Source organism: Rhinatrema bivittatum, unplaced genomic scaffold (assembly GCF_901001135.1).
Source record: "Rhinatrema bivittatum unplaced genomic scaffold, aRhiBiv1.1, whole genome shotgun sequence".
Classification (NCBI taxonomy): Eukaryota; Metazoa; Chordata; class Amphibia; order Gymnophiona; family Rhinatrematidae; genus Rhinatrema; species Rhinatrema bivittatum.
Genome location: NW_021821070.1, coordinates 33,789 through 55,595, shown reverse-complemented (window position 1 = coordinate 55,595; position 21,807 = coordinate 33,789). Strand labels below are relative to the sequence as shown.

The following is a 21,807-nucleotide window of genomic DNA, read 5'->3' as shown; positions in this document are numbered from 1 at the left end:
ACAGTAATTCAAACTCAGGATAAAGACAGGCCACAAAAATGCTCATAAAATAATGCAGAGCCTATACCATAAGATTTATAAGGAGAAACTAAGGACCTAAATATTTATATTGTAAAGGAAAGGAGGAAGAGGGGCAAGATGATGATGAATGCAGTTTTCTGTGCTTCATATATTCATAACCAGGGTTGGCTTTAGAGATAATAGCACCTTACATGAGTACCAAAAATGGTTCCCCCATTTTGGAAAATTGTGTACTGGGGATAGAGGGACGTCGCTATCTATAACCATTTTGTGTTAGATAACTAAAATTATATATTCATGTTACATGTAAACTATTTCAAACAAAATGGCAGGAACGATAAATTTAAAACAAGCACTTGGGCACCCATACATACAGTTGCATGCTTATGGTTTAAAATACGTCTACCGCATGAACGTGTGCTCCTAATTTTAAGCTGTTACTAGAGCAAACATACTTTGCGTATCTTCCTTAGTCAGCTTTATCACACGCAGGTAAGCAGATTTTAAAACATGTTTGCGTGAAAGACATTCCCAGTTTTACCAAGAGTGTTCACAAGTTTGCCCAGTCTATCCTGAGGTCATCCAGACAACTCTGGTTCTTCAGCCTGTACTCCCCCCCAGTTGACCTGGACCCCTCACCCTGTTGTGTTAGGCCTAAAAAGCAATTTCTGCATGCTTATTTATCATCAGGAGGAGCAGTAAATACTGGCAGCCGCATGCTGAGGCTGCCAGTTTTAAAATACAGATTTATGTGTGTAACTGCTGGCCCTGCCCCAGAATGCTCATGCCCCATCCCCTTTTTTTTATCACACATGAGCATACATGCACATAATTAGTGACTTTTAAAATACACGTTGCTTATGCGTGGCCCAGATACTCAAATATATATATATTAGCGCAAGCAATGCTTTCAAAATTCACCCCTTAGTGTTTAGAGCAGGGGTGGTCAATTCATCCCTCAAGCACCACAAACTGGTCTGGATTTTAGGATAATCCTAATTAATATTTATGAAATGGATTTGCATACAGCTGAGGCAGTGTGCTTGCAAATCTCTCTCATGCATATTCATTAGGGATATCCTGAAAACCCAACCAGTTTGCAGTTCTTGAGGATGGTGTTGCCTATCCCTGGGTCAGAAAATGGGCTAAGAACCAAAGAAAGCAGGGTTCCAGTTCCACTTTTTCCATTGACAGTCTTTGTAACCTTGTGCAAATCACTTTGGCCTGGATTCACTAATACTGCAAGGCTTAGTGAATCCCGGCGCTAACGGGGGCGGGGGGGGGGCAAAGCGGGGGGTGGTCCTGTGCCAGCCGGCAGCAATTGCTGCCGGCGTTGCACCGAATAACTACACCATAAAAGGTGTAGTTATTTGGTGCAAAATAGGCAGCGAAAAGGCTCCTTACCTTTTTGCTGTTGGCGCCGTCTTCGCGGAGTTGGCCCCGGTGACACCCCAACTCCTCCTCTTCTGGGGCCGACTCTGCCCCGATTTAGCTAGCGCAGGCCTGCGCTAAGCTTTCCAGCTATCGCTCACTTGCGCTATTCCCTAACCTTTTCACATCCAAGGCACACCTATGTTAACAAAAATGTTGAGTAATACACCAACTGCCATGGAGCAGGCAGTACAAACGTCAAGAGGACTCATATGGCCAAAAGAAGAACTAGGGAAGCACTAAAAGCCCCACCGCTCTGTCCTCCAAATTTTAAAACAAGGGGAGGTTGGGGGCAAAGACACATGATGGAGCAGCTCACCTTACATTATATACAAGTTCAGGAGTAGGGCGATGTTGGTGTAGCATTGGCTGTGGCTGCCAGATCAATAACTTACCTTAGCTAACACACGTGGCTGCCCAACTTACATCACTGTTGCTGCTCCCACCACTCAATGTGAGTCATATACAGTGAACGATTTCCTTGTCTCACTCAGCCTGAAGATAAGACAGAGGCTGGAAGAACTCAAAGATGGGGAAACATAGAAACATAGAAATGACGGCAGAAGAAGACCAAATGGCCCATCCAGTCTGCCCAGCAAGCTTCACACATTTTTTCTCTCATACTTATCTGTTTCTCTTAGCTCTTGGTTCTATTTCCCTTCCACCCCCACCTTTAATGTAGAGAGCAGTGATGGAGCTGCATCCAAGTGAAATATCAAGCTTGATTAGTTAGGGGTAGTAGCCGCCGCAATAAGCAAGCTACACCCATGCTTATTTGTTTTACCCAGACTATGTTATACAGCCCTTATCGATTGTTTTTCTTCTCCCCTGCCAATAAGCAAGCTTCTCCCCTGCCAATAAAGCAGTGATGTGTGCAATGTGTACTGCATAAAGTGGGTCTCAGCTCTCTTGGCCCTGCGTGCTGCTTGTTAATTGACACCCCAGGTCTCATGCTGTAGCTAAGAAGAAGAGGCATACATGATTAGACATGCTCTCAGAAAGGAGTTCCTACAAGTTTACAAACCTTTGCTAGTATCTCTTGTTGCTGCAAGGTGCTATGAGCAGAGTCCATGTGGTGGTCTAGACCTGAGTATCAGACAGTGATGACTTTTCCGTGGTACACCTAATCAAGTCTGAAGGTACATCAGTATACCATGGCACATTGGGAAACAACACTTCAGTCATCAAAAAGCATCTCTAACAAAACTACTGCCCCACAATTACTGCATTGTACAACTTCCATTATTTCTACAGTTTTAATTTTGTTAAAATAAATAAATCATTGCTTTTCAAAATGTTTCTTATTACTTGCCCCTGAAACTATTAGGAATTAGTGTATATGTAGCAGATCTGACTTTAGGGACTTGTTGTGGAAGTGGACCCTTTGGCGGAGGTGGAGTTGGCGCAACCTGCAAGGAGGAGCCCTGCAGGTCCCCACCATCGGCAGGCAGAGCTGACCAGCAGAGAGGCTCAACTGGAGCTTCACCAATACCAGCCCTCATTCCTCTTAGGTTGAGCCCTCAGGTGCCGGGCTGGCTGGACTTAGGTGCGGCCTCTGTGGAGGTGAAGATCTGAAGCTTGGTAGATGAGTTAGGTCAGCACAGCGGGAAGAGCAGTCAGGTCAGGCCACAATCTAAACAGGCAGCAGGCAACAGAGTCTGGACAAGGTAGAGTTCAATCAAGACGAAGTACAGGCTGTGGTCAGTGACAGGGAGAGGTCAAGCAGCGTTGAGGTCCAGTCCAAAGTCAAAGCCAGATGATCAATCCATGGATGATGACGAAGAGGAGGAAGATGAGGGACCACAGGAACATGAGGAGATGCTGTAGACAGACGAGAGGAAGACTGACTTACAGATTAAGAGATCCAGAGACAAACCAGACAGCAGGAACCAAGGATAGAAGACACAGACTCAGGAACCAGACTCAGGAACCCTTACCTTCGGGCCCAGCCTGAAGGTTAGGGTGGCGGGCTGCGGGACGGGCCCTGGAGACAAGAACCAGGAAGCAGGATACAGGAATCAGGAACTCTGACAAAGTACTTCTCCAGGAGGATTTGACCTATTGTCCAGACACTGGAGGGGCATCTGGAGCAACTTTAATATGAGCCAGCCAGTGATGTCATCAGAGGGTGCTGCTTGGCCGTTCCCACAACTAGCCCTTTAAATGTGAGGGAATCAGCCACGCACACACCTAGGAGGGACTAGGGAGGAAACGTCACGGAAGGCAGGCTGGCCCCAAAGGCTTCAGTGGCATCCTGCCGCATAGGAGAGTGGACAGCTGGGGCAACGCTGCATGACCTCCTGCCACGTCCTGTGGGGGTCACCTGTCGGGACCTAGAGAGAGGCCTCAGGCTAGTGCAGTGGACGGCCACATCTTGCAAGAATGGGCCCAGTCTGAAGGTAAGGGTGGCGGGCTGCGGGCTGTGCCCACGGTCCGCCGAATGCAACAGGACTGCTTGGCTTGCTAAGCAAGGATACAGAAAGATTTTCCCCCTTTACAGAGAAGATTCTATATAAGAAAAACTGGAAGTTCAGTGGGTATGGAAGGGAAGAACTTACTATCCAGCAATAACAACAAAGAACTGCAGCCAGAGATTGCCCCTTCTTAGACTACAAGTAGAATAAAAGGGAGTTAAAACTCTTTAGTTCCCTGTATACAGACCAATGCAGCAGCTCCAAAAGATAGACTTAGGGAATAATTTTCAAAGAGATTTCTGCATATAAAACAGTGTTTTATGCTCAGAAGTGGCCTTGTACAAAATTGCCCATCCCATATGCAGCTAGATTAAGGCATGTATGTCATATTCGCGTCTCTTTACCCAGTTTGACTGGAGGCATTTCTAGAGGTGGGGTAGAAACAGGATTTGGATTTACATATGTATTTCAGAATTTAAATGTATGTGCATACATTTTCTCAACAGATTTCTGTGCACATAATATCAGGTATAACATGTATGGGATAGATTTGGTGGGATAATTTTCAAAGCAGACTTACATGTGTATGTTTGCTTTGAATATTGGTATAATTTTTATATGTTTTTGCCAACTTTCTTATTCGGGCTATTTGAAAATTACCCTTTTAATGTCTAGTTTCCCCATACATAGCAGAAAACATATGAATTTGCAAGGTAGTAGAACAATTACAGGTGCACCCAGTCAAAGAGTGTGGAAGCAAAAACTCTTCAAAGTTAAAAATCAAACTTTAAAATGAAAGTAAGAAAAAGTGGAAACATGCACAGACCAATTTCAAGCAAGAAGGCTTCAAGCAATTTGCAAAGTAATAGTGCAATTGCACCCAGCTAGAGAGTCCGGAAGCAAAAGGGTTCAGCCACAGCTTTCCTGATAGAATCCAGGAGCCTAATGCACTCTAACTTCTTATAACTCTAATTGAATGTAATTGAAATTCATCTGCTATTACCTCATAGCTTTCCATGAAAAGGAAAAAATAGAGGGGAGATGAGGTAAATCATAATACAACTCTAATAGGCCAAAATGGATCAATTATTTTCATCTTTGCACATAAATACACTTTACTACCTTATTAAAAGCAGGTTTGTAGGGAAACTACAACATTAACATTCCAGTGTATGAATCACCAAAACCATTGTTGCATCTAATGTGTTTATTTCTCAATTTATTTTGGCATTCCAAAGGAAAACAAATCATGCCAGGGTCAAAGAAATCTTGTGTCATTCACTACCTGCACAACATGAAAGAACAGATTCAGCAGTGCATCCTGTGGGTATCTAATGATAAACATGAGGAGTGCCATAATGGTCTTCATTTATGGCTGCTGCAATGTTCCTGTTCCACATTAAATTTTATTATATTTACTTATGGAGAAACTACTGTGCAGAGAGGTAATAAAGCTATTCTAGGAACTACTTGCTGGCAGGTAGACTGATGCACATAATTTTTAGGCTCTACAGGAGTATCTGTAATCCCCAGGAGCTGGTATGGCATTGGAAGAGAACCATTCTAATAAATATAATTAGTTGATTTCATAGAAATGGCAGATTGTAGCAGGGAAAATACCTTTTCTCATCTAATCACAAAGAAAGTGTCTTCAAAATGAGGAATGTTCTGGAAACATTTCATTATTGCCAGTGGAAACTCTACTGCATTGGAATGCATACTTGGGATTCTAATGTAGAGGCCACTAAAACTTGAAGGTTTCTCTGGGAAATCTATGAGCATCCTTTGAAAACACAATTGAATGTATTTATTAAACTTTGTAGAAATGTGGTTCTCTGCACCAGGGAGTAATTTAACTTTTATAAACGTTTAATTAAAAAAAAAAAGTTACAAAAAACTGAGAACAATATTTTCAGATTTTTCTAATTTTGTTTTCAAATTGTTGCCTAACTAGTGAGCTTGCACCTGCCTGCTATATGTCACTTCTGACTGACTGTCAGAAACATTCCTTTTTCTAAATTGATATAGTTTTTGTCATTGCAAATCACATATTGAACACAATTAATTGTTCAACAAATGTTGAAAGTATGAAAAAAGGGTTTTGCAGCAAAATAGAAACCAGTTTCAAGATTTTTTTTCATTATAAGCATAAAATGGAAGAAATACTTTAGGAAATTTGATTTGGATTGTTGCTGAACACTTTTTTAAAAGGTTGTAACAATTTAAAGAACTCATCACTAACCCTAAATGTTTTAATCGGCCAAACTAAGCTGTTAATTCACATCAAGTAGTTTTGTTTGAAAAGCCCATAACTGATAATAAGGTGAAATTAGTTCTTACCTGATTATTTCTTTTCCTTCAGTCCAGTCAGACCAGTCCAGATATGGATATGCCCACCGACCAGCAGATGGAGACAGAGAATAACAGGCTTGCTCATGTCACCCCTTATATGCATCTGTGCTGACTTTAGCCACCCATTATTACCTGTAACAAGCTAACTCTGGACATGTAAACATTTCTCTTTTCCCTTTCTTTTTGTTGCCCAGGAAGCAACTTGAGCTCTAATGGTATGTACTCTGACTTGACAGGGCAAAAGCTTACTCACATAAGCCACCTGAATGGCCTCCTTAAGCCTTAAAGACTACTGAACAGAACAAAGAGATGATTTGATTTCCAAAATGCATTAGTGAGCTTAAGGTACCTCATCAACACTCTTCTCAAATCCAGGCAATGAAGGGAGCTATAGTTACTACCTTTCGAATGCCTGACTAATGATACGAAACAGATCACCTGAGTCATATGAAAGAAAGATACCACTTTCGGAAGGAAAAAAAGCACCATACAAATTTTAACCATCTCATTAGAGATCTCCAGAAAAGACGCCCTGCAAGAATGCACCTGCAATTCCAATACTCGTCTAGCGGATTAAATAGCTACAAGAAACACTGTCTTCAAGGTTGGCAGTCTTATCAAGTTGTCCTTAATGGGCTCAAAATGCGCACCTGTTAAGAAGAACAAAATCAAATTGAGATCCCAGGATGGAAAAGGAAACCTTAATGGGGGCCTAATATGTTTTACTTTCCCCCTAAGAGTATGTGACACATCCAGATGAGAGGAGAAGAGTTTCCCCATGATTTGCCCCCTGTCGCATGCAATAGCTGCCACCTGGACCTTCAAGAAATTAAGTGCTTAGCTCTTTGATAGACTCTGTTGCAGAAAGTCAGACACCATGGGAACTGACACCACTGTAGGTGATAAGCACCAACTAATATACCACTGCTCAAAAATCTCCAAATGCACACAAAATCCAAGGAAGTAGATTGACCACCACTTGAGAATAACCCTTTTTTTCTAAACTTGCCTTCTCAAGGCCAAGCTGTAAGACAAAACCGATTGGGATCTTGGAGAAGGAGTGCACCCTGAGACAGGATTCCCTTATGCAAAGGAAACCTCAATGGGACGCTGTGCAAGATCCTCACAAGATCCATGTACCAGGGGCACCTCAGCCAGTCCAGAGCCATCAGAACTACCAGGCCCTGATGGTTTGAGATCTGCTGAGGCACCCTTCCAATGAGGGACCACAGAGGAAAAATGTAGAGAACTTTCACGGTTGGCCAAGACTGAACCAGAGTAACCAGTCCAGCCAAACAATTTTCTCTTCTGTGAAAGAAAAATCTGCAAAATTTTGCATGTTTGGAAGTTGCCATCTGATCCATAAATGAAAAGCCCCACCTGTCCACTATTTGTGCAAATACCTCCTGAGAAAAGGACTACTCCTCTGGATCCACCAGATGATGACTGAGGAAGTCTGCTTGCACATTTTGTCTTCTCCTAATGTGGGACACTGAGATCATTTTCAGATTTTTCTCCACCTAGGAGAGTAATAGTTTTGCTTCTTTCTTACCTGAGGACTCCTGGTACTGCCTGCCCTGATGGTTTACACTTGCCACCATTGTGGCATTATTAGACATCCTGACCACCTAACCCATCAACCTTAAGGCAAAATGAATTAGAGCCAAGCTGAATAGCCCTGGTTTCTAGATTAATGGACCATTTTGACTCCATCAGAAACCAGTGGCTCTGAGCAACTTGATCTGGACAATGAGCACTGTATCTGGACATTCTTGCATCTGTTATCTCTGTCTACTTCCATCCCTAAAGCCAGGTGTTTGAATTGCATCCACTACTGCAAACTGCCCTTGCCCAACCTTGGCAGCAGCAGCAAAAGGATAGAGTAATCTTGACAATGAGGATCCCATGTGGATGTAATAAGGCTCTATCCTCTGGTAGCCTAGGAACCTTAAAATCCCCCCATCCCTAGCCATCTTCTCCTGATCCTTGCCAAACAAGAGCTGTCCTTTAAATGACAGCTTAATCAAGAATCCACCAACCAATTAAGCAACCAAAGAAGACTCCGTGCAGCAACTATGGATGCTATATCTTGGGCCAATATCCATACCAGTTCAAATGAAGCATCTGCCAGATACACCACACCTATTTCCAGCTAAAAGGAATCATCCCTCAGATCTTCTTATGCCTGCTGCACCAGGCTCAAGCCCAATCTGGACATAATACATCTGCAAGCCACTACCTGAAGAGCCTTGCTAACAGCCTTATAGGTCTGCTATATACAAATTCACTTCTCCTATCCTGAGTGTGTTTAAGTGCTTCTCCGCTTTTTACTGGAATGGTATTTCATTTAGACACAGAACAAACTAGTGCATATACCATGGATAACCTCAGCTTATCTCTCCCTTGAGGAACCAAAGTATCCAATTTAGCCAGTGCTCAACCTCCCTAAAATTTGTCTTGGAAGACATCCATTCCAAATCAATCAAATCCTTCACCGCTTTATGTAAAGGAATGGATTTGGAAGGTTTTCAAATACTGACCATAATCGGAGCCTTTGCGGAAGCTGGAGATTCCTCTTCTTGTCCTCCTCTATGTTCAGTGTACTTATGAACTGTAAAATCAAAGATGCCAATTCCTCCTTATGGAATTGATGTACTACAGAGGAAGCAACCTCTCCTTTGATGGAAAATTCACCTTCTTCTAAGTCCCCCTCATTAGGAAAGTGTGGGAACCTTTGGAAATCATCAAGGGACTCAGACTCTGAAAAATAACATCTTTCACCACTCTATCATCTACTCCCTGAGAACTTTTCCTACCTGAACCAGAAGATACCTGAAAACCTGGAGAAGATCCTGGGACTGAACTCTGTCCTGTAATGAAAGCCTGCTGCATACACTTAAAAAACTTGGTTGCCTATGCAAAGGAGTGAAGAGAATCAGACAGAGAGGGGAAGGCAAACAAACCTCTAAAAGACACAATCCTGCGGGAATCTCCCAAGGAACCCCTTGGTCGCGTGCCCTTCAGCCAACAGGGGAAGAAGATCCCCTCACTCCCCCGCGGAGTCAAAATGGCTGCTGGTCCCGAGTCTCCCAACCCAGGACCCGGCCAATGCCAGCCCAACAAGCATCTCATGCAAATCAGAGGCCCCCGAAGAACCCTCTTCACCATCACAGAGCTCTTCTATATCCTGCAAACAAGCGTGGCAGAACTTTGCTGCCTATCCTGCCTGCCTGCACCTTCTGCAAACAGAGCATGGGCTTTTTCCGGTGCTCTGTGGCTGCCAACATAGCTCCTTTGGGATTTTCCTCCATCTTTCAGACTTCACTGCCATAGCCAAGAAGGCCAAAAATAAAACAAATGACTCACGCAGTAGCTCTCTGGAGCTATCTGTGCAGCTTCCTGACCTGTGTCTGCAGCAGTCAGGCCCTGCAAGAACCTCTTTTTTTTTAATTGGCTTCTTAAAACTGCAGATGCTGCAGCAGAAGGGCAGAAGGATACTGCAGAGCCAGAAGGAGAAGCTAAGAAAGGTGGGGAGGAAGGAGAATGGAAGAACTACCTAACTTACCTGGCCCAGAAGGATCCTGGATGCCCCCTAGTTAAGACACTGCTCAACCGAGCAATAAAGCACTAGGGCCCTGCTCCACAGAGAGAGGGAGAGTGAGTCTTTCACCTCTGGAGCTGCCCTAAACTCTTTCCAGATCACCCTTAGTTCAGAGCCCAGGATGCAAACTGTACCATCTGCTGGAGACAGAGAATAATGGCTGGATGAGGTCATCATGGATGCCTATAAGGGGTGATGTCAATGAGTTTATTATTCTCTGTTTCCATTGACTGTTCAATAGGCAAAACCATACATCTGGAATGGTCTGACTAGATGATGAAGAATTGTGTGCTGTTACTACCTAATAGATTTCATTTTATAATGTATTTTATATAGCCTGGTCCTGAAGATGTTATATAAATTTATGCATTTTTCAGGAGAGTTAGTGTATGACAATGGAATGCATATCAAAATGTAGTGCACTGATTCCTTCTATATTCTGTGAAGTACAATAAAGAGCAGAGTTACAAGTTGGCTGCAGCTGACAAGGGACAATGAGGCTGATGATTAGCTAGTACCGAGGTTCGCAAACATATTAATGTGTGCTAAGACTGCCAATTACATGCACTATTCTGTTTGAAAAATCTTTCATATGTTGTTTGCTGTTTTAAAACACACTATTTTACAGTCACAAACTGTGCCATAACATTTATGTAAAATGAGGTAATAGACTGCATAATTATGTAAATCAGCTCATTACCTATGTTTGAATAGGAAAATAATGTGCATTAAAACATGCAAATGTCAACAGAGTCATTATTACAAGAAACTTAACTACATCTGAGGTAAATGTATTTATAGACTTTTTGTGATATTGGTCACTCAAATGTGAAAAAATTAATGCAAACATTTGTATGTAATGCAAACCCATTTGCATGCAATTAACAAGGACTGTTTTTGCAATTTAGCACTTTGGCTTCAATTTTTACGTTCCTTTGTAAGGGCAATTTGTAAAGAGATTTCCACAGTATCATGTGGAACTTCCTTTGAAAATGTCCCCAAGCTCTCGACAGGGAAAAGAATGTACGCTGCCAACAGTGTGCAAGCTTTTCCCTACAGGGAAAATGGACAGTGCTGGGGGCAGAGCCGGGGCAGGCCAGCAAAACGTATCTGCGGGTATTTTATTTTAAAATCCTCGCAGCTGCTTCCTCCTGATTTTCCATGCCTACTTTGAACCTTTGCATCTGCAAAGTATGCAGGGAAAAACATCCATGTGGCATCAGTAAGTCTGCAATTTTTTAAAAAGAAACTACATGGGTGTTTCTTTAATAATTTTGTTTGTAGACCCACAGGTTACAAAGTAACGGTGGAACTGGAAGCTATTTAAAATTGCCCTCTTTATGTTGTTACTTCTGGTTTCTCCAAAAAAAAAAACTGCACTACAGATCCATATATGCAGTGGGATAAGAGATTAAAACCAGGACTGCCTAAGCCTTCCCATGGAGGTCTTAATCCATCTGAACACTAATAATCAGACTATGATCTAATGAAATGCCTACAGTGTTAGAGAATACAACATAGTACTCTATCTACTCATTAAAATGCTATAATCCATTGAGTTTAAGGCCAAGATTAAATATAATCATATTGCATATTTGAAGAAGGGACCTTTGTGATCTGAAATGTTGATATGCTACAATTACAACTTTTTTGTTGGTCCTGTTGGTCCAATGAAAAATATTAAAACAACTTTCTGGACAGAAATGCTATAGAACAATCAAATAATAAATAACAATAGTTGGTCAAATGCAAAGTCTAGGGTTTATTAAGGATCATTTTCTAATGAGATATAAACATCAGTAGTCATAATGCACTGATAAGCAGCTATTATCCTTAGGAATATAAACTTGTTAAAGAAATACGTAGTGAATTTCATGATTATGTCAAGGTGAATCATCTTAACATCATTGTTGTTTTGCCCTCCTTCTCCTGTACTCCATCATATTGTAGTTGCTATGTTGTGGCTCTTTGGGAACTTTGCCTTTCTCTTTTCTTCCTCTCCATTTTCTTTTGTCATTCTCTGAGTTTCATTGAAAGAAAATGTGCCTAACAGATGTTAAATAGTGATGTCTGGCTTTACTCTTTTGTCACCAAGAAAAACTCATAATTTAAATTGTGCAAAATGTTCATTCTTTAAAACACAATTTATGTGACAGCTCTGTGTTACCATATCACCTCTTTTTAGGGTTTCTAGATTTCATTTCAGAAACTGACTTGTTTTATAAAATAAAACATAATTGCTAATATGCCTATGACATATTATCCCTTTTTAACTTGTACTTTATTAAACTTTGGAATGCAGATGGAGATCAATAAGATTATTTAACAAATGTACATCATACAATGTTTTGTACATCTGCTTTTTATAGATCTATAGGAATATGATTCTCAGTCATGATATAGCCTACCACGATCGGCATGATTATAATAGCATTCTTTGTAACGTTTTAAATCTATGGACAATGCAATAGCACAATGTAGGCTAATATTTGAACATACCACCCATGAGCTCTAAAAAAAAACAGTAATAAAAAAAATCAGACAAGAAATGGATTCATTGAGAAAAACTATAGTCTTTTTCAAGGTAAAAGGTACCAGGGCATTTTCTGAACATGCTTCTACTCTGGCTTCATTAGAGTAGCAGCTGCAGTTGGTTTGTCACTAACAATAAAAATGCATTCCAGCGTAAATATTTCTTCACAGTGCCATCTTTCCACCCCTTCTGAAAGGCTGAAAAATAATCCTGAAAATGTGCCATGTTTGTTGGGGGTGGTGATAGGATGACTTGCAACTACTCTTAAGGGGCCTATCTAATAAACAATGCAGGTGTTTATGCAGGTGTAAATAAATGGGTGTTTACACGTGTGCATATGAGCACACTATACAGCCTGTTTAGCATAGGTGAAAACCTGCACTAAATAAAGTAATCACTGCTGCTTCATATTTAAATTATTAAGTTCATTATCTCATTCACTAAATAACTCAAAGTGGCAAATGTTATTGCATGACCAGTTAATGGCTCATACATTTTCCCCAACTCTTGAGATGGAAAAAGGGTGTAGTTTACTGTTTTAGTACACTGCCTCCTTTTCATCATCTGAATCATTATCCTAATCTGTGCCAAAACCCTAGTTGCCATCTTCCTGACCCCCCCACCCCCAATCCTTCAGAGTACCCACCCTCTGGACCCCCTCAATCCTCTAGAATATTCTCCCTCCCATCCTATGGTTCCCTCAATCTTTTCACATACCCACCCTGCTCTGAACCCTCAATATTCCAAAATATCCACTCTTAGGAATGCCCCTTCCTATTCCACTCAGCATGGTATGCACCCCAGGTTTCTAAAATAACTCAAAAATGAAATTTCAGATATATTAGTTAAAATTTGTAATCTATCATTAAAATTATCCATTGTACTTGAAGACTGGAGGGTGGCCAATGTAAACCCAATATTTGAAAAGGGCTGCGGAGTGATCCAGGAAACTACAGACCTGTGAACCTAACTTCAGTGCCAGGAAAAATAGTGGAAAGTATTCTAAAACTCAAAATCACAGAGCATTTAGAAAGACACGGTTTAATGGAACACAGCATGGATTTACCCAATAGAAGTCTTGCCTCACAAATCTGCTTCATTTTTTTGAAAGGGTTAATAAACATGTGGATAAAGGCGAATCAGTAGATGTAGTGTATTTGGATTTTCAGAAGACATTTGACAAAGTCACTCATGAGAGGCTTCTAAGAAAACTAAAAAGTCATGGAATAGGAGGTGATGTCCTTTCGTGGATTACAAACTGGTTAAAAGACAGGAAACAGAGAATAGGATTAAATGGTCAATTTTCTCAGTGGAATAATGCAAACAGTGGAATGTCTCAGAGATCTGTACTTGGATCAGTGATTTTCAATATATTTATAAATGATCTTGAAAAGAATACGATGAGTGAAATAATAAAATTTGCAGATGATACAAAATTATTCAGAGTAGTTAATTCACAAGCAGATTGTGATAAATTACAGGAGGATCTTGCAAGACTGGAAGATTGGGCATCCAAATGGCAAATGAAATTTAATGTGGACAAGTGCAAGGTGTTGAATATAGGGATAAATAACCCATGCTGAAGTTACACGATGTTAGGTTCCATATTAGGAGTTGCCACCCAGGAAAAAGTTCTAGGAATCATTGTGGATAATACAATGAAATCATTGGCTCAGTGTGTTGCAGCAGTCAAAAAAGCAAACAGAATGTTAGGAATTATTATGAAGGGCAAGGTGAATAAATTGGAAAATGTGTTAATGCCTCTGTAGTGCTCCATGGTGGGACCACACCTTGAGTACTGTGTACAATTCTAGTCACCACATCTCAAAAAATATATAGTTGCACTAGAGAAAGTACAGAGAAGGGAGATCAAAATGATAAAGGGGGTGGAATTGTTTCCCTATGAGGAAAGGCTAAAAAGGTTAGGGCTGTTCAGCTTGGAGAAGAGAAGGCTGAGGGAAGATATGATAGAGGTCTATAAAATCATGAGAGGTCTAGAATGGGTAAATGTGAATTGGTTATTACTCTTTCGGATAATAGGACTAGGGGTTACCAAATAGCACATTTAAAACAAATGGAGAAAATTATTTTTTCACTCAATGCACAATTAAGCTCTGGAATTTGTACCCAGAGGATGTGGTTAGGGCAGTTTGTGTAGCAGGGTTTAAAAAAGGTTTGGATAAGTTCTTGGAGAAGAAGTCCATTAACTGCTATTAATCAAGTTGACTTAGGGGCAGATTTTTAAAAAATACACGAGCGCGTACTTTTGTTCGCGCACCAGGCGCGAACAAAAGTACGCTGGATTTTATAAGATACACGCATAGCCGCGTGTATCTTATAAAATCCGGGGTCGGCGCACACAAGGGGGTGCACATTTGTGCAACCTGCGCGCTCCGAGCCCAGGTTGCACAAGGGGGAAGGTGGGGGGAAGGTGGGGGGAGGGAACTTTTCTTCGCCCCTCCCCCCCACCTTCCCCTCACCTTCCCCCCCCCTTACCTTTGTCGGCAAAGTTATGCACTTTGCGTGCGTCGCCGGCAGCCCTGCTCCATCCTCCGGTCCCAGGGGCTGGTCCGGAGGCCTCGACCACGCCCCCGGGCCGGCGCCACGCCCCCGGGCCGGTGCCACGCCCACGAAACGCCGGGGCACGCCCCCGAAACGCTGCGTCGTTTTGGGAACGCCCCCGGACACGTCCCCTCCCTCCCCTTTTCGAAAGCCCCGGGACTTACGCGCATCCCGGTGCTTTACGCGCACCAGAAGCCTATGCAAAATAGGCACGCCGGCGTGCGAAGGCCCTGCGCGCGTAAATCCGGAAGGATTTACGTGCGCGGGCCTTTTAAAATCCGCCCCCTAGGAAATAGCCACTGCTATTACTGGCATGGGATCTACCTTAATGTTTGTGTACTTGCCAGGTACTTGTAACCTGGATTGGCTACTGTTGGAAACAAGATGCTGGGTTTGATGGACCCTCAATCTGACCCTGTATGGCAACTTCTTATGTGTTCTTATGTACTTACGTTAATGTAGCGGAAGTAATGTATGCCCTGATAAGGGCTCCTATATCCCCAACCATCCCAGGAGGCAAGTGGAAGCCTCCCCAGCCCCTATGAGGGTTCTTTCTCTGGCCTACCCCATCTGAAATAGGGCAAAGGTCAATGGGGACAAGAGGAAAGACAGCTCCCTCTTGCTTTACCAGCACCAGAATCCAAAATTGTGCCAACTGACCTTATGTGATATTTTGTGCAGTCTTCCACAGACTTCAATGCATTCTAGCCTTAAACGTAATTGTACATACCAGTTGAAATAATACCCTTTACGATCATTGCCATTGCTGTACCTATAATTTTCAGTGAAGCTAATTGTAATGGCACATAAAACCATCATATTTTAAATGCATCCAAAGCTCTGGTAAATAGTTTCAATACAGATAATCATATTTTTTGAACTTTTGGATTTAATGGAGTAGGCTCTGTAATGGATTATATGTAACCTAATACTGGAAACCCAGATGGTTCTAGGTTTTAAGGGTAAATTCCTCTTTTAATTATGCTTGATGAACATCAAATAGCCAAGAATGAAATATGCACCTAATCAAAGTCTACAGACATTATAGCTATACCATGTTTCCATAGTCAGTGTATATCATGTCTTTTGGAAATGAGTTGTTTTAGTATGAACTAATTTGCATCATCATGCCGGAAAATATATCAATACAATAAAAGGGTTTCAATTAGAATTTTTCTAATTTCTAAATATCAGAATATTATTGAATTTTGTGTTCAAAGTGCTTGTCTATTTTGTGGAAGCTTCTGTACCAATTCTTTATTAAATCATTATGGTCAGTGTTGCTGGGTAACATAGATTGCTTCACACTGCATTGGATAAATAAGAGGGTCATGTAGAGCAATTTTATACTGCCATTTGTGTTATACTAATAAAGCTTTTATTATACGTGTTTGAAAATCTCATGTCTTTCTTTGTAGGAAATGCCATTGTATTTGGAAATACAATTGATACTTACACCACAGTAGAAACCCTCTTATCCCTTGGAATTAGTGGCAGTCGTATATTCTTAGTGCAACCTCCATTGACATACAGCATTACTTGCTTTAACAACTACAGAGTGGAAAAAGTTGTAGAAGAATCACTATTTAAAGCTGGTGTAACTGTGTACCACAACAGTAAACTTGCCCAGTGGAACGACGGTGGCAACCCAAATCCTATACAATATGCATCTTTCACGACTGACACCAAACCATTTAAATTACAGTGTGCGGTAAGTATAGGTTATTATTTTGCCTTTACAGTCATAGATATTTTGTTTTTAAATGGTATATTTTCAATAAGGCACCTAACAAAAAAGTATGTGTGAACTTTTCACCCCGCATAAATGAACCTGATATTCTGACACAAATTATCTTCATAGCTTGTGTTTGAAGTTTCAGTTGTTATATGGATAAAAAGTGCACATATACTTAAAAGTATGCACATTGAGTTGTTTATTTATTTATTTAGAGATTTTTATATACCGCGGCACGTACAGCACATCACCTCGGTTTACAGCAAACAATAATTCAGCAACAGGCTTTACAGTGAGATATTAAATGGAGCAATACATGCAGAATGCTTAACAATCAACTTAGCAACAAGAACCATTTTTTAAAAAAAATAAAATAGATATCATTGACTTATAAGTAACACGATATACCGAGAATTTAATCTACATATAGGCAAAAATACCGTGGAGATCTTTTCTAGGGAATAAGAGCCGGACAAAATGTGGGGGGGGGGCGGGGGGAAACAGGTGGAAAGTTGTGAAACGTTAATGTACATGGGTAGTTTTCTCCCCTGACCAAGTGATCCCCCCTGAATGCCTCTTTTTCTCCATCAAGAAGCAGGGTGAATTAGCCATTAACACTAGCAGCCGCCACCTTACCCACCTGGCCGTAGTTCCTACCTTCTGGCCCTTTACTGTACCTTATACAAATTAAGCATTCACTTTGTACACATGGAAAACGCAGAAACTGTCATTGGTATAATAAGGCCGCAGCTTTTATTTAACACATCAGCAAAAACTTCCCTGGTGTACCCGAGCTGGTATGATGTCTCCACTGCTGCCCGCCGTAGTGACCAAGCAAGACAGCTTTTACTCCATGGGCCCCCTGCCGGGTCCTCAAGCAAGAGGGCTCTAACCATCGGCGCATTCCGCGCCCCCAGCCTTTTGCGCTGCCCAAGGCACTGATCGGCTACCACGCTGTCCTGTGATGTCACTGGCACCACTTACAATATGCCCAATTTGTGCCGCCCAAGGCACTGATCGGCTACCAACGCATCCTGTGATGTCACTGGCACCACTTACAATATGCCCAACCGGCCCGGGTAACCGCCAAGACACGAGGTAGGGTGTACCCTTGCCTCGTGTCCCCCCACTTAATGAATAAGCTGTGGCCTGTGTCATTTCTTGTCCTGTTATGCCCCGATGGCCTCTCGTAGATCATTATTAGATTTCCCGCAACCGATGGCATTCCGTGTAGCATGTTAAGTATGCCTCAACCGTCGAAGAGCCCACGGGTCCGTCCTTGCCCTCCGATGTGTTATTCTTACTCCCTTAGCGACCCTCGAACCTTCGGGCACCGTAGTAGTAGTAACTATTTGACACTCCCGGGCTTTCCCATCCATGTGACGATTCCGCTAGGCTGGTTGGTCTCTGGGGGTCACCGGTACTTGCTACCCAGATTATTATTATCATTATTACCCCTCCTAGCAACCCTCAATCCCCTTGGGTGCCGTGATTGGGGTAATAATTGTTTTGACGCCTGCCATGCTTTCCCATTCGTGAACCGACCCTCCCTGGCATGGCCAGTGCCACGTGTGGTCCCTAGGGTCATCCGTGTTTTATCTTATCGGTCTTCCGCATATATGATTGCCCAATGCACCAATCTACTCTTAATGCACCACTCTGCAAGTTATATTTAATCATTTTTGTTTTGCTGTGGTCAATTTTTCCGGAGCAAAATTTCTGTGGGCTTCCCCCACCCGGGTTTCCAACCCATCCTACTTAAATACAAACCATGTATCCTCATCACTAGCCTCTAGGGTTCATCGTATTGACCGCATTGTATTGCTCTCATCCACTTTTCTTATCGTGGCTGCTTGAAATCCAACTTGTACCATGGTTGTAGCCTTGCCCCTCCCAATAAGTTTTCTATTGCGTACCTTACCAGTGTTGTGTCCCGCCCCCGTTTTGTGCCACGGCTCCTCTTCCATCGTGGTCTGCCTTGGTCTTGTGCATGCTGTTGATTGATGCCTCTGGCGTCTAACATCGCCATCCATTATCTCCAGTGCCCTCTTCATCGTTCTGCTCCAAAGAAAGCCAGTTGGATGGTCGACCTTATCTTTATTTTCTTCCGCATGAAGGACTTATTGTTGTCACCCCACTCGCGTGCCTTAACTGGCAGCGTAGGATATCGGTGATATGCTTTATCTTCCGCTGTATCTCTTTTTAACTCTTATGTAATGGTTGGGAAGATGTATTCAGCCTGTATCGGCCCTTCCCATGGGAATAACCCAACCTTCATCGTTCAAGGTATGCCGGTGTATTTTCATTTTATGAATTGATGCATTTAATACTGCTGCAAATTTGTATCTGATGATCAGTGTACCATCCATGTGTATCAATAGATGTACTCCCTTATTCGACCTCAGCAAGAAATACTTCCTTGCGTTGTTTATTGGACAAGTATCGTACCCTGCCACCCATTTTAATAGCAGCGTGGCTCCTCTTCCTTCTTGGTCCATTTTTTATTTCTGAATTGTGATGGTTAATGTGTCTGCTGTCCATATCACATTCTTCCAAAGTAATCCGCTCTGACTGGTGTCTTCTTTGTTGGCTGCTGTCAGTTCACTCACCCGCATTGCTCCAAAGAATGCCAGTGAAAATGCCAGTTGAAATAGTTCCCGTTCAAAATCCGCTGAACATATTGATGATAAGATTGTCCAGAGAGACCGCAACATGTCATGTGTGATGGGATGGTATTGAACTGTGGCTTCCTTCATTCCGGGCCCGTTGCTCCGACCACTAGGCGGCTACTCTCCGATTCCATGTATTGGGTTGCTGATGCCGCATTGCTTATAATGCCATCCTGTGTTGCCCTGTGACTGACATGACTAACTGGTGGGATATGACCTCTTAGATTTCTTGTGTGTATCGCATCTGTCACTGTGTTGGTTTCGACATCAGCAGTGCCCGACTGCTGTCTCCACTGTCATAGTCCCCCGCCTCGCCAGACTGTGTTATCTTCTGTGTATGGTGGTCACTGTGCTTGGCTGGCGTTTCGATTTCTGTTATCCTGCTTGTCGCTCTGCCCTTGTGCTGTCAGCTCCGCCCGAAGATTCTTGTACTCTAGTATGTGCCGGCCGATATTCCTCTGTTATTTGTTTCCGTGCCCTTGGTGGGTTTTTGTTACCCCTTGCTGCTGTTCGCTGCCTGGCCAATCTCGCTGATGTTGCTGGTAGAAGTGTTGGCTGCTCATAATGCTATACGGCGTATGCTCTCCTTGGCCTCTTCGGTTCCGTCTCAAGTATGATCTGCGAGCGTTGTGTCCCCCTGTCGCTTTTGAATGCCCGTTGATGTTGCCCATGTTCTGTCATGAAGTGTATATGTGGTTGCTGTACCCGTGGTGCAATGGCCGAGGGTATCCCCTGACGTGGGTAGGCCTTTGATACTTGCTCTTGCTGGCCTGCGGCTGTGGGCCCCGGGAGTGCTCCGGCGTGAAGTGTCGTAAGCCGTCACCCTCTCAGAGGTGTGCTTCTGCGACCCAGACATCCTGGCCTCTTCTGTCCTGGTCTCTGTAGCTGAGCTGTTATCATTACCTTACTTGTTTTGCAGTTCCCTCATCTCTCTCTTGTGTTGTTGTCCCTTCTCAACTTGGTCCTCTTCTTCTGTGGCTTTTTTTTGGGTACTCTCCCCTTTGTATTCTTTCTGCCATGTGCGTTCTCTTGCCTTGTTGTCCGCCTGGCTGTGTTTCTGGGTGCCCTTTGTTCCTGAGTTTTTTCCTCGTTACTGTGGAACTCACCATTCGCCCTTTGGGTTCTGTCTGCTCCACCTCTGGCATGACTCTTGCGTGACGAAAGAAAAGATCACCTGTTGTTCAATGAAGACCCTCGAGCCCCACTGCCGTGGGCCCGACAGCCTCGCATTCCTGCTGTGAGCCAGGGGCACCGTCCCTGCCAACCCCTCCCCTGCTCTTCGCTCCGTTTAACATAACGTGGCCAGCTTCCTGTCCCGAAGGTGATGGGGGCCAAGACCTGCTGCCCCTCGTGCCCCCTTTTTTTTTTGCTGGTTGTGTATCGCCAGAGACTATCTGCCTCCAATTCGGGGCTCATGTGCACGTCCTCGGTGCATCTGTCTGCCTGCATATACCGGGGGCGAAATTGAACATTTTTTGCCCGAATGGAAATACCGGGGGGGGGGGGGGGTGCACTCGGGGCCTCCTACATGCGAAGCCTGTGCTCTACCACTCAGCTACGCCTCCTCCTATAAATGCGCCGTGCCCCCCTACAGGCTACACCAGGCCCTTCACTACCACGAGCGCCTTCCGGCCCCCCCTGTGACCAGCCGACTTTTCCAGACTGGGGGGGGTCCACCCCCTTTAATTCCCGACCCCCCCCCCCATTGGCTGTTTAGCTTTGTGTGTGCCGCCGTGCACCGGCTCTCCTCACCGAGAGTGTCGGGTTGCATATCCCTGTACCAATCCTTGAAGGCTCTGCCTCCCTGTGCCATCCCCTCGAGCCATCCACTCCCATTGGGAGGAGCCCTTTGCACCACCCATCTCAACTTCCTTTACCTGAGGCACCTTCACCTTGCTGGGTCCAACCCCTCCCGAAAAAGTCTGCCTAGTACCCACTTTCAACTTCCCTCTCTGTTTCCCAAAGCTGGATTCAAACTCACAGCCCTAGATACTCCAAACACCTCTCCACCAGGCCAAGCCACAGGGTCCCCTTTAAATCCTGGCCCTCGGCCTACAGTGACCCAACTGCCTCTCTGCCTACCACCTCCAGGTCTCATTTGGTAAAAGCTTGACTAGTACTCACTTTCAACCTCCCTTTGCCATGCTGGGTCAGAACAAGGGTCCATCAAGCCCCACAACCTGCCTCCAATTGTGGCCCATCCAGGTCACAAAGTCTATTCCATGCTACCGTTGCCAAAGACATACCTGAGCTCGCAAGGAGCAGCCTGGGGATTGAACACTAGTCTCCCTGCTTTAAAGCCAGCTGCTCTAGCCACTAGGCTACGTAGAGAGCATTGTAATAGCAGTGTCTATTTTCCAAGTCAACCTGACCGGCAGCAGGGAATGGATCTGCCCTCCAAGAATCCATCCACTCCCCCCCTCAAGACCGCTATGCCCACTGGACCAGCAGCATCGTCCAGCAAATTCTGGAGTCCAGCTGTGCATTGA

General features: G+C 43.5%; 1 protein-coding gene across 1 annotated transcript in view; it reads left to right on the top strand.

Moving 5' to 3' along the window:
• Window positions 1-21,807, top strand: part of LOC115082428 (cilia- and flagella-associated protein 61-like) — a gene marked incomplete at its 3' end in the record, with an annotated part of 87,603 nt that overhangs the window by 38,238 nt on the left and 27,558 nt on the right. Inside the window, exon 3 of the mRNA XM_029586659.1 lies at window positions 16,333-16,625. Within this exon, the coding sequence (XP_029442519.1) occupies window positions 16,333-16,625 (293 nt within the window). The remainder of the gene's footprint in view (window positions 1-16,332; window positions 16,626-21,807) is intronic.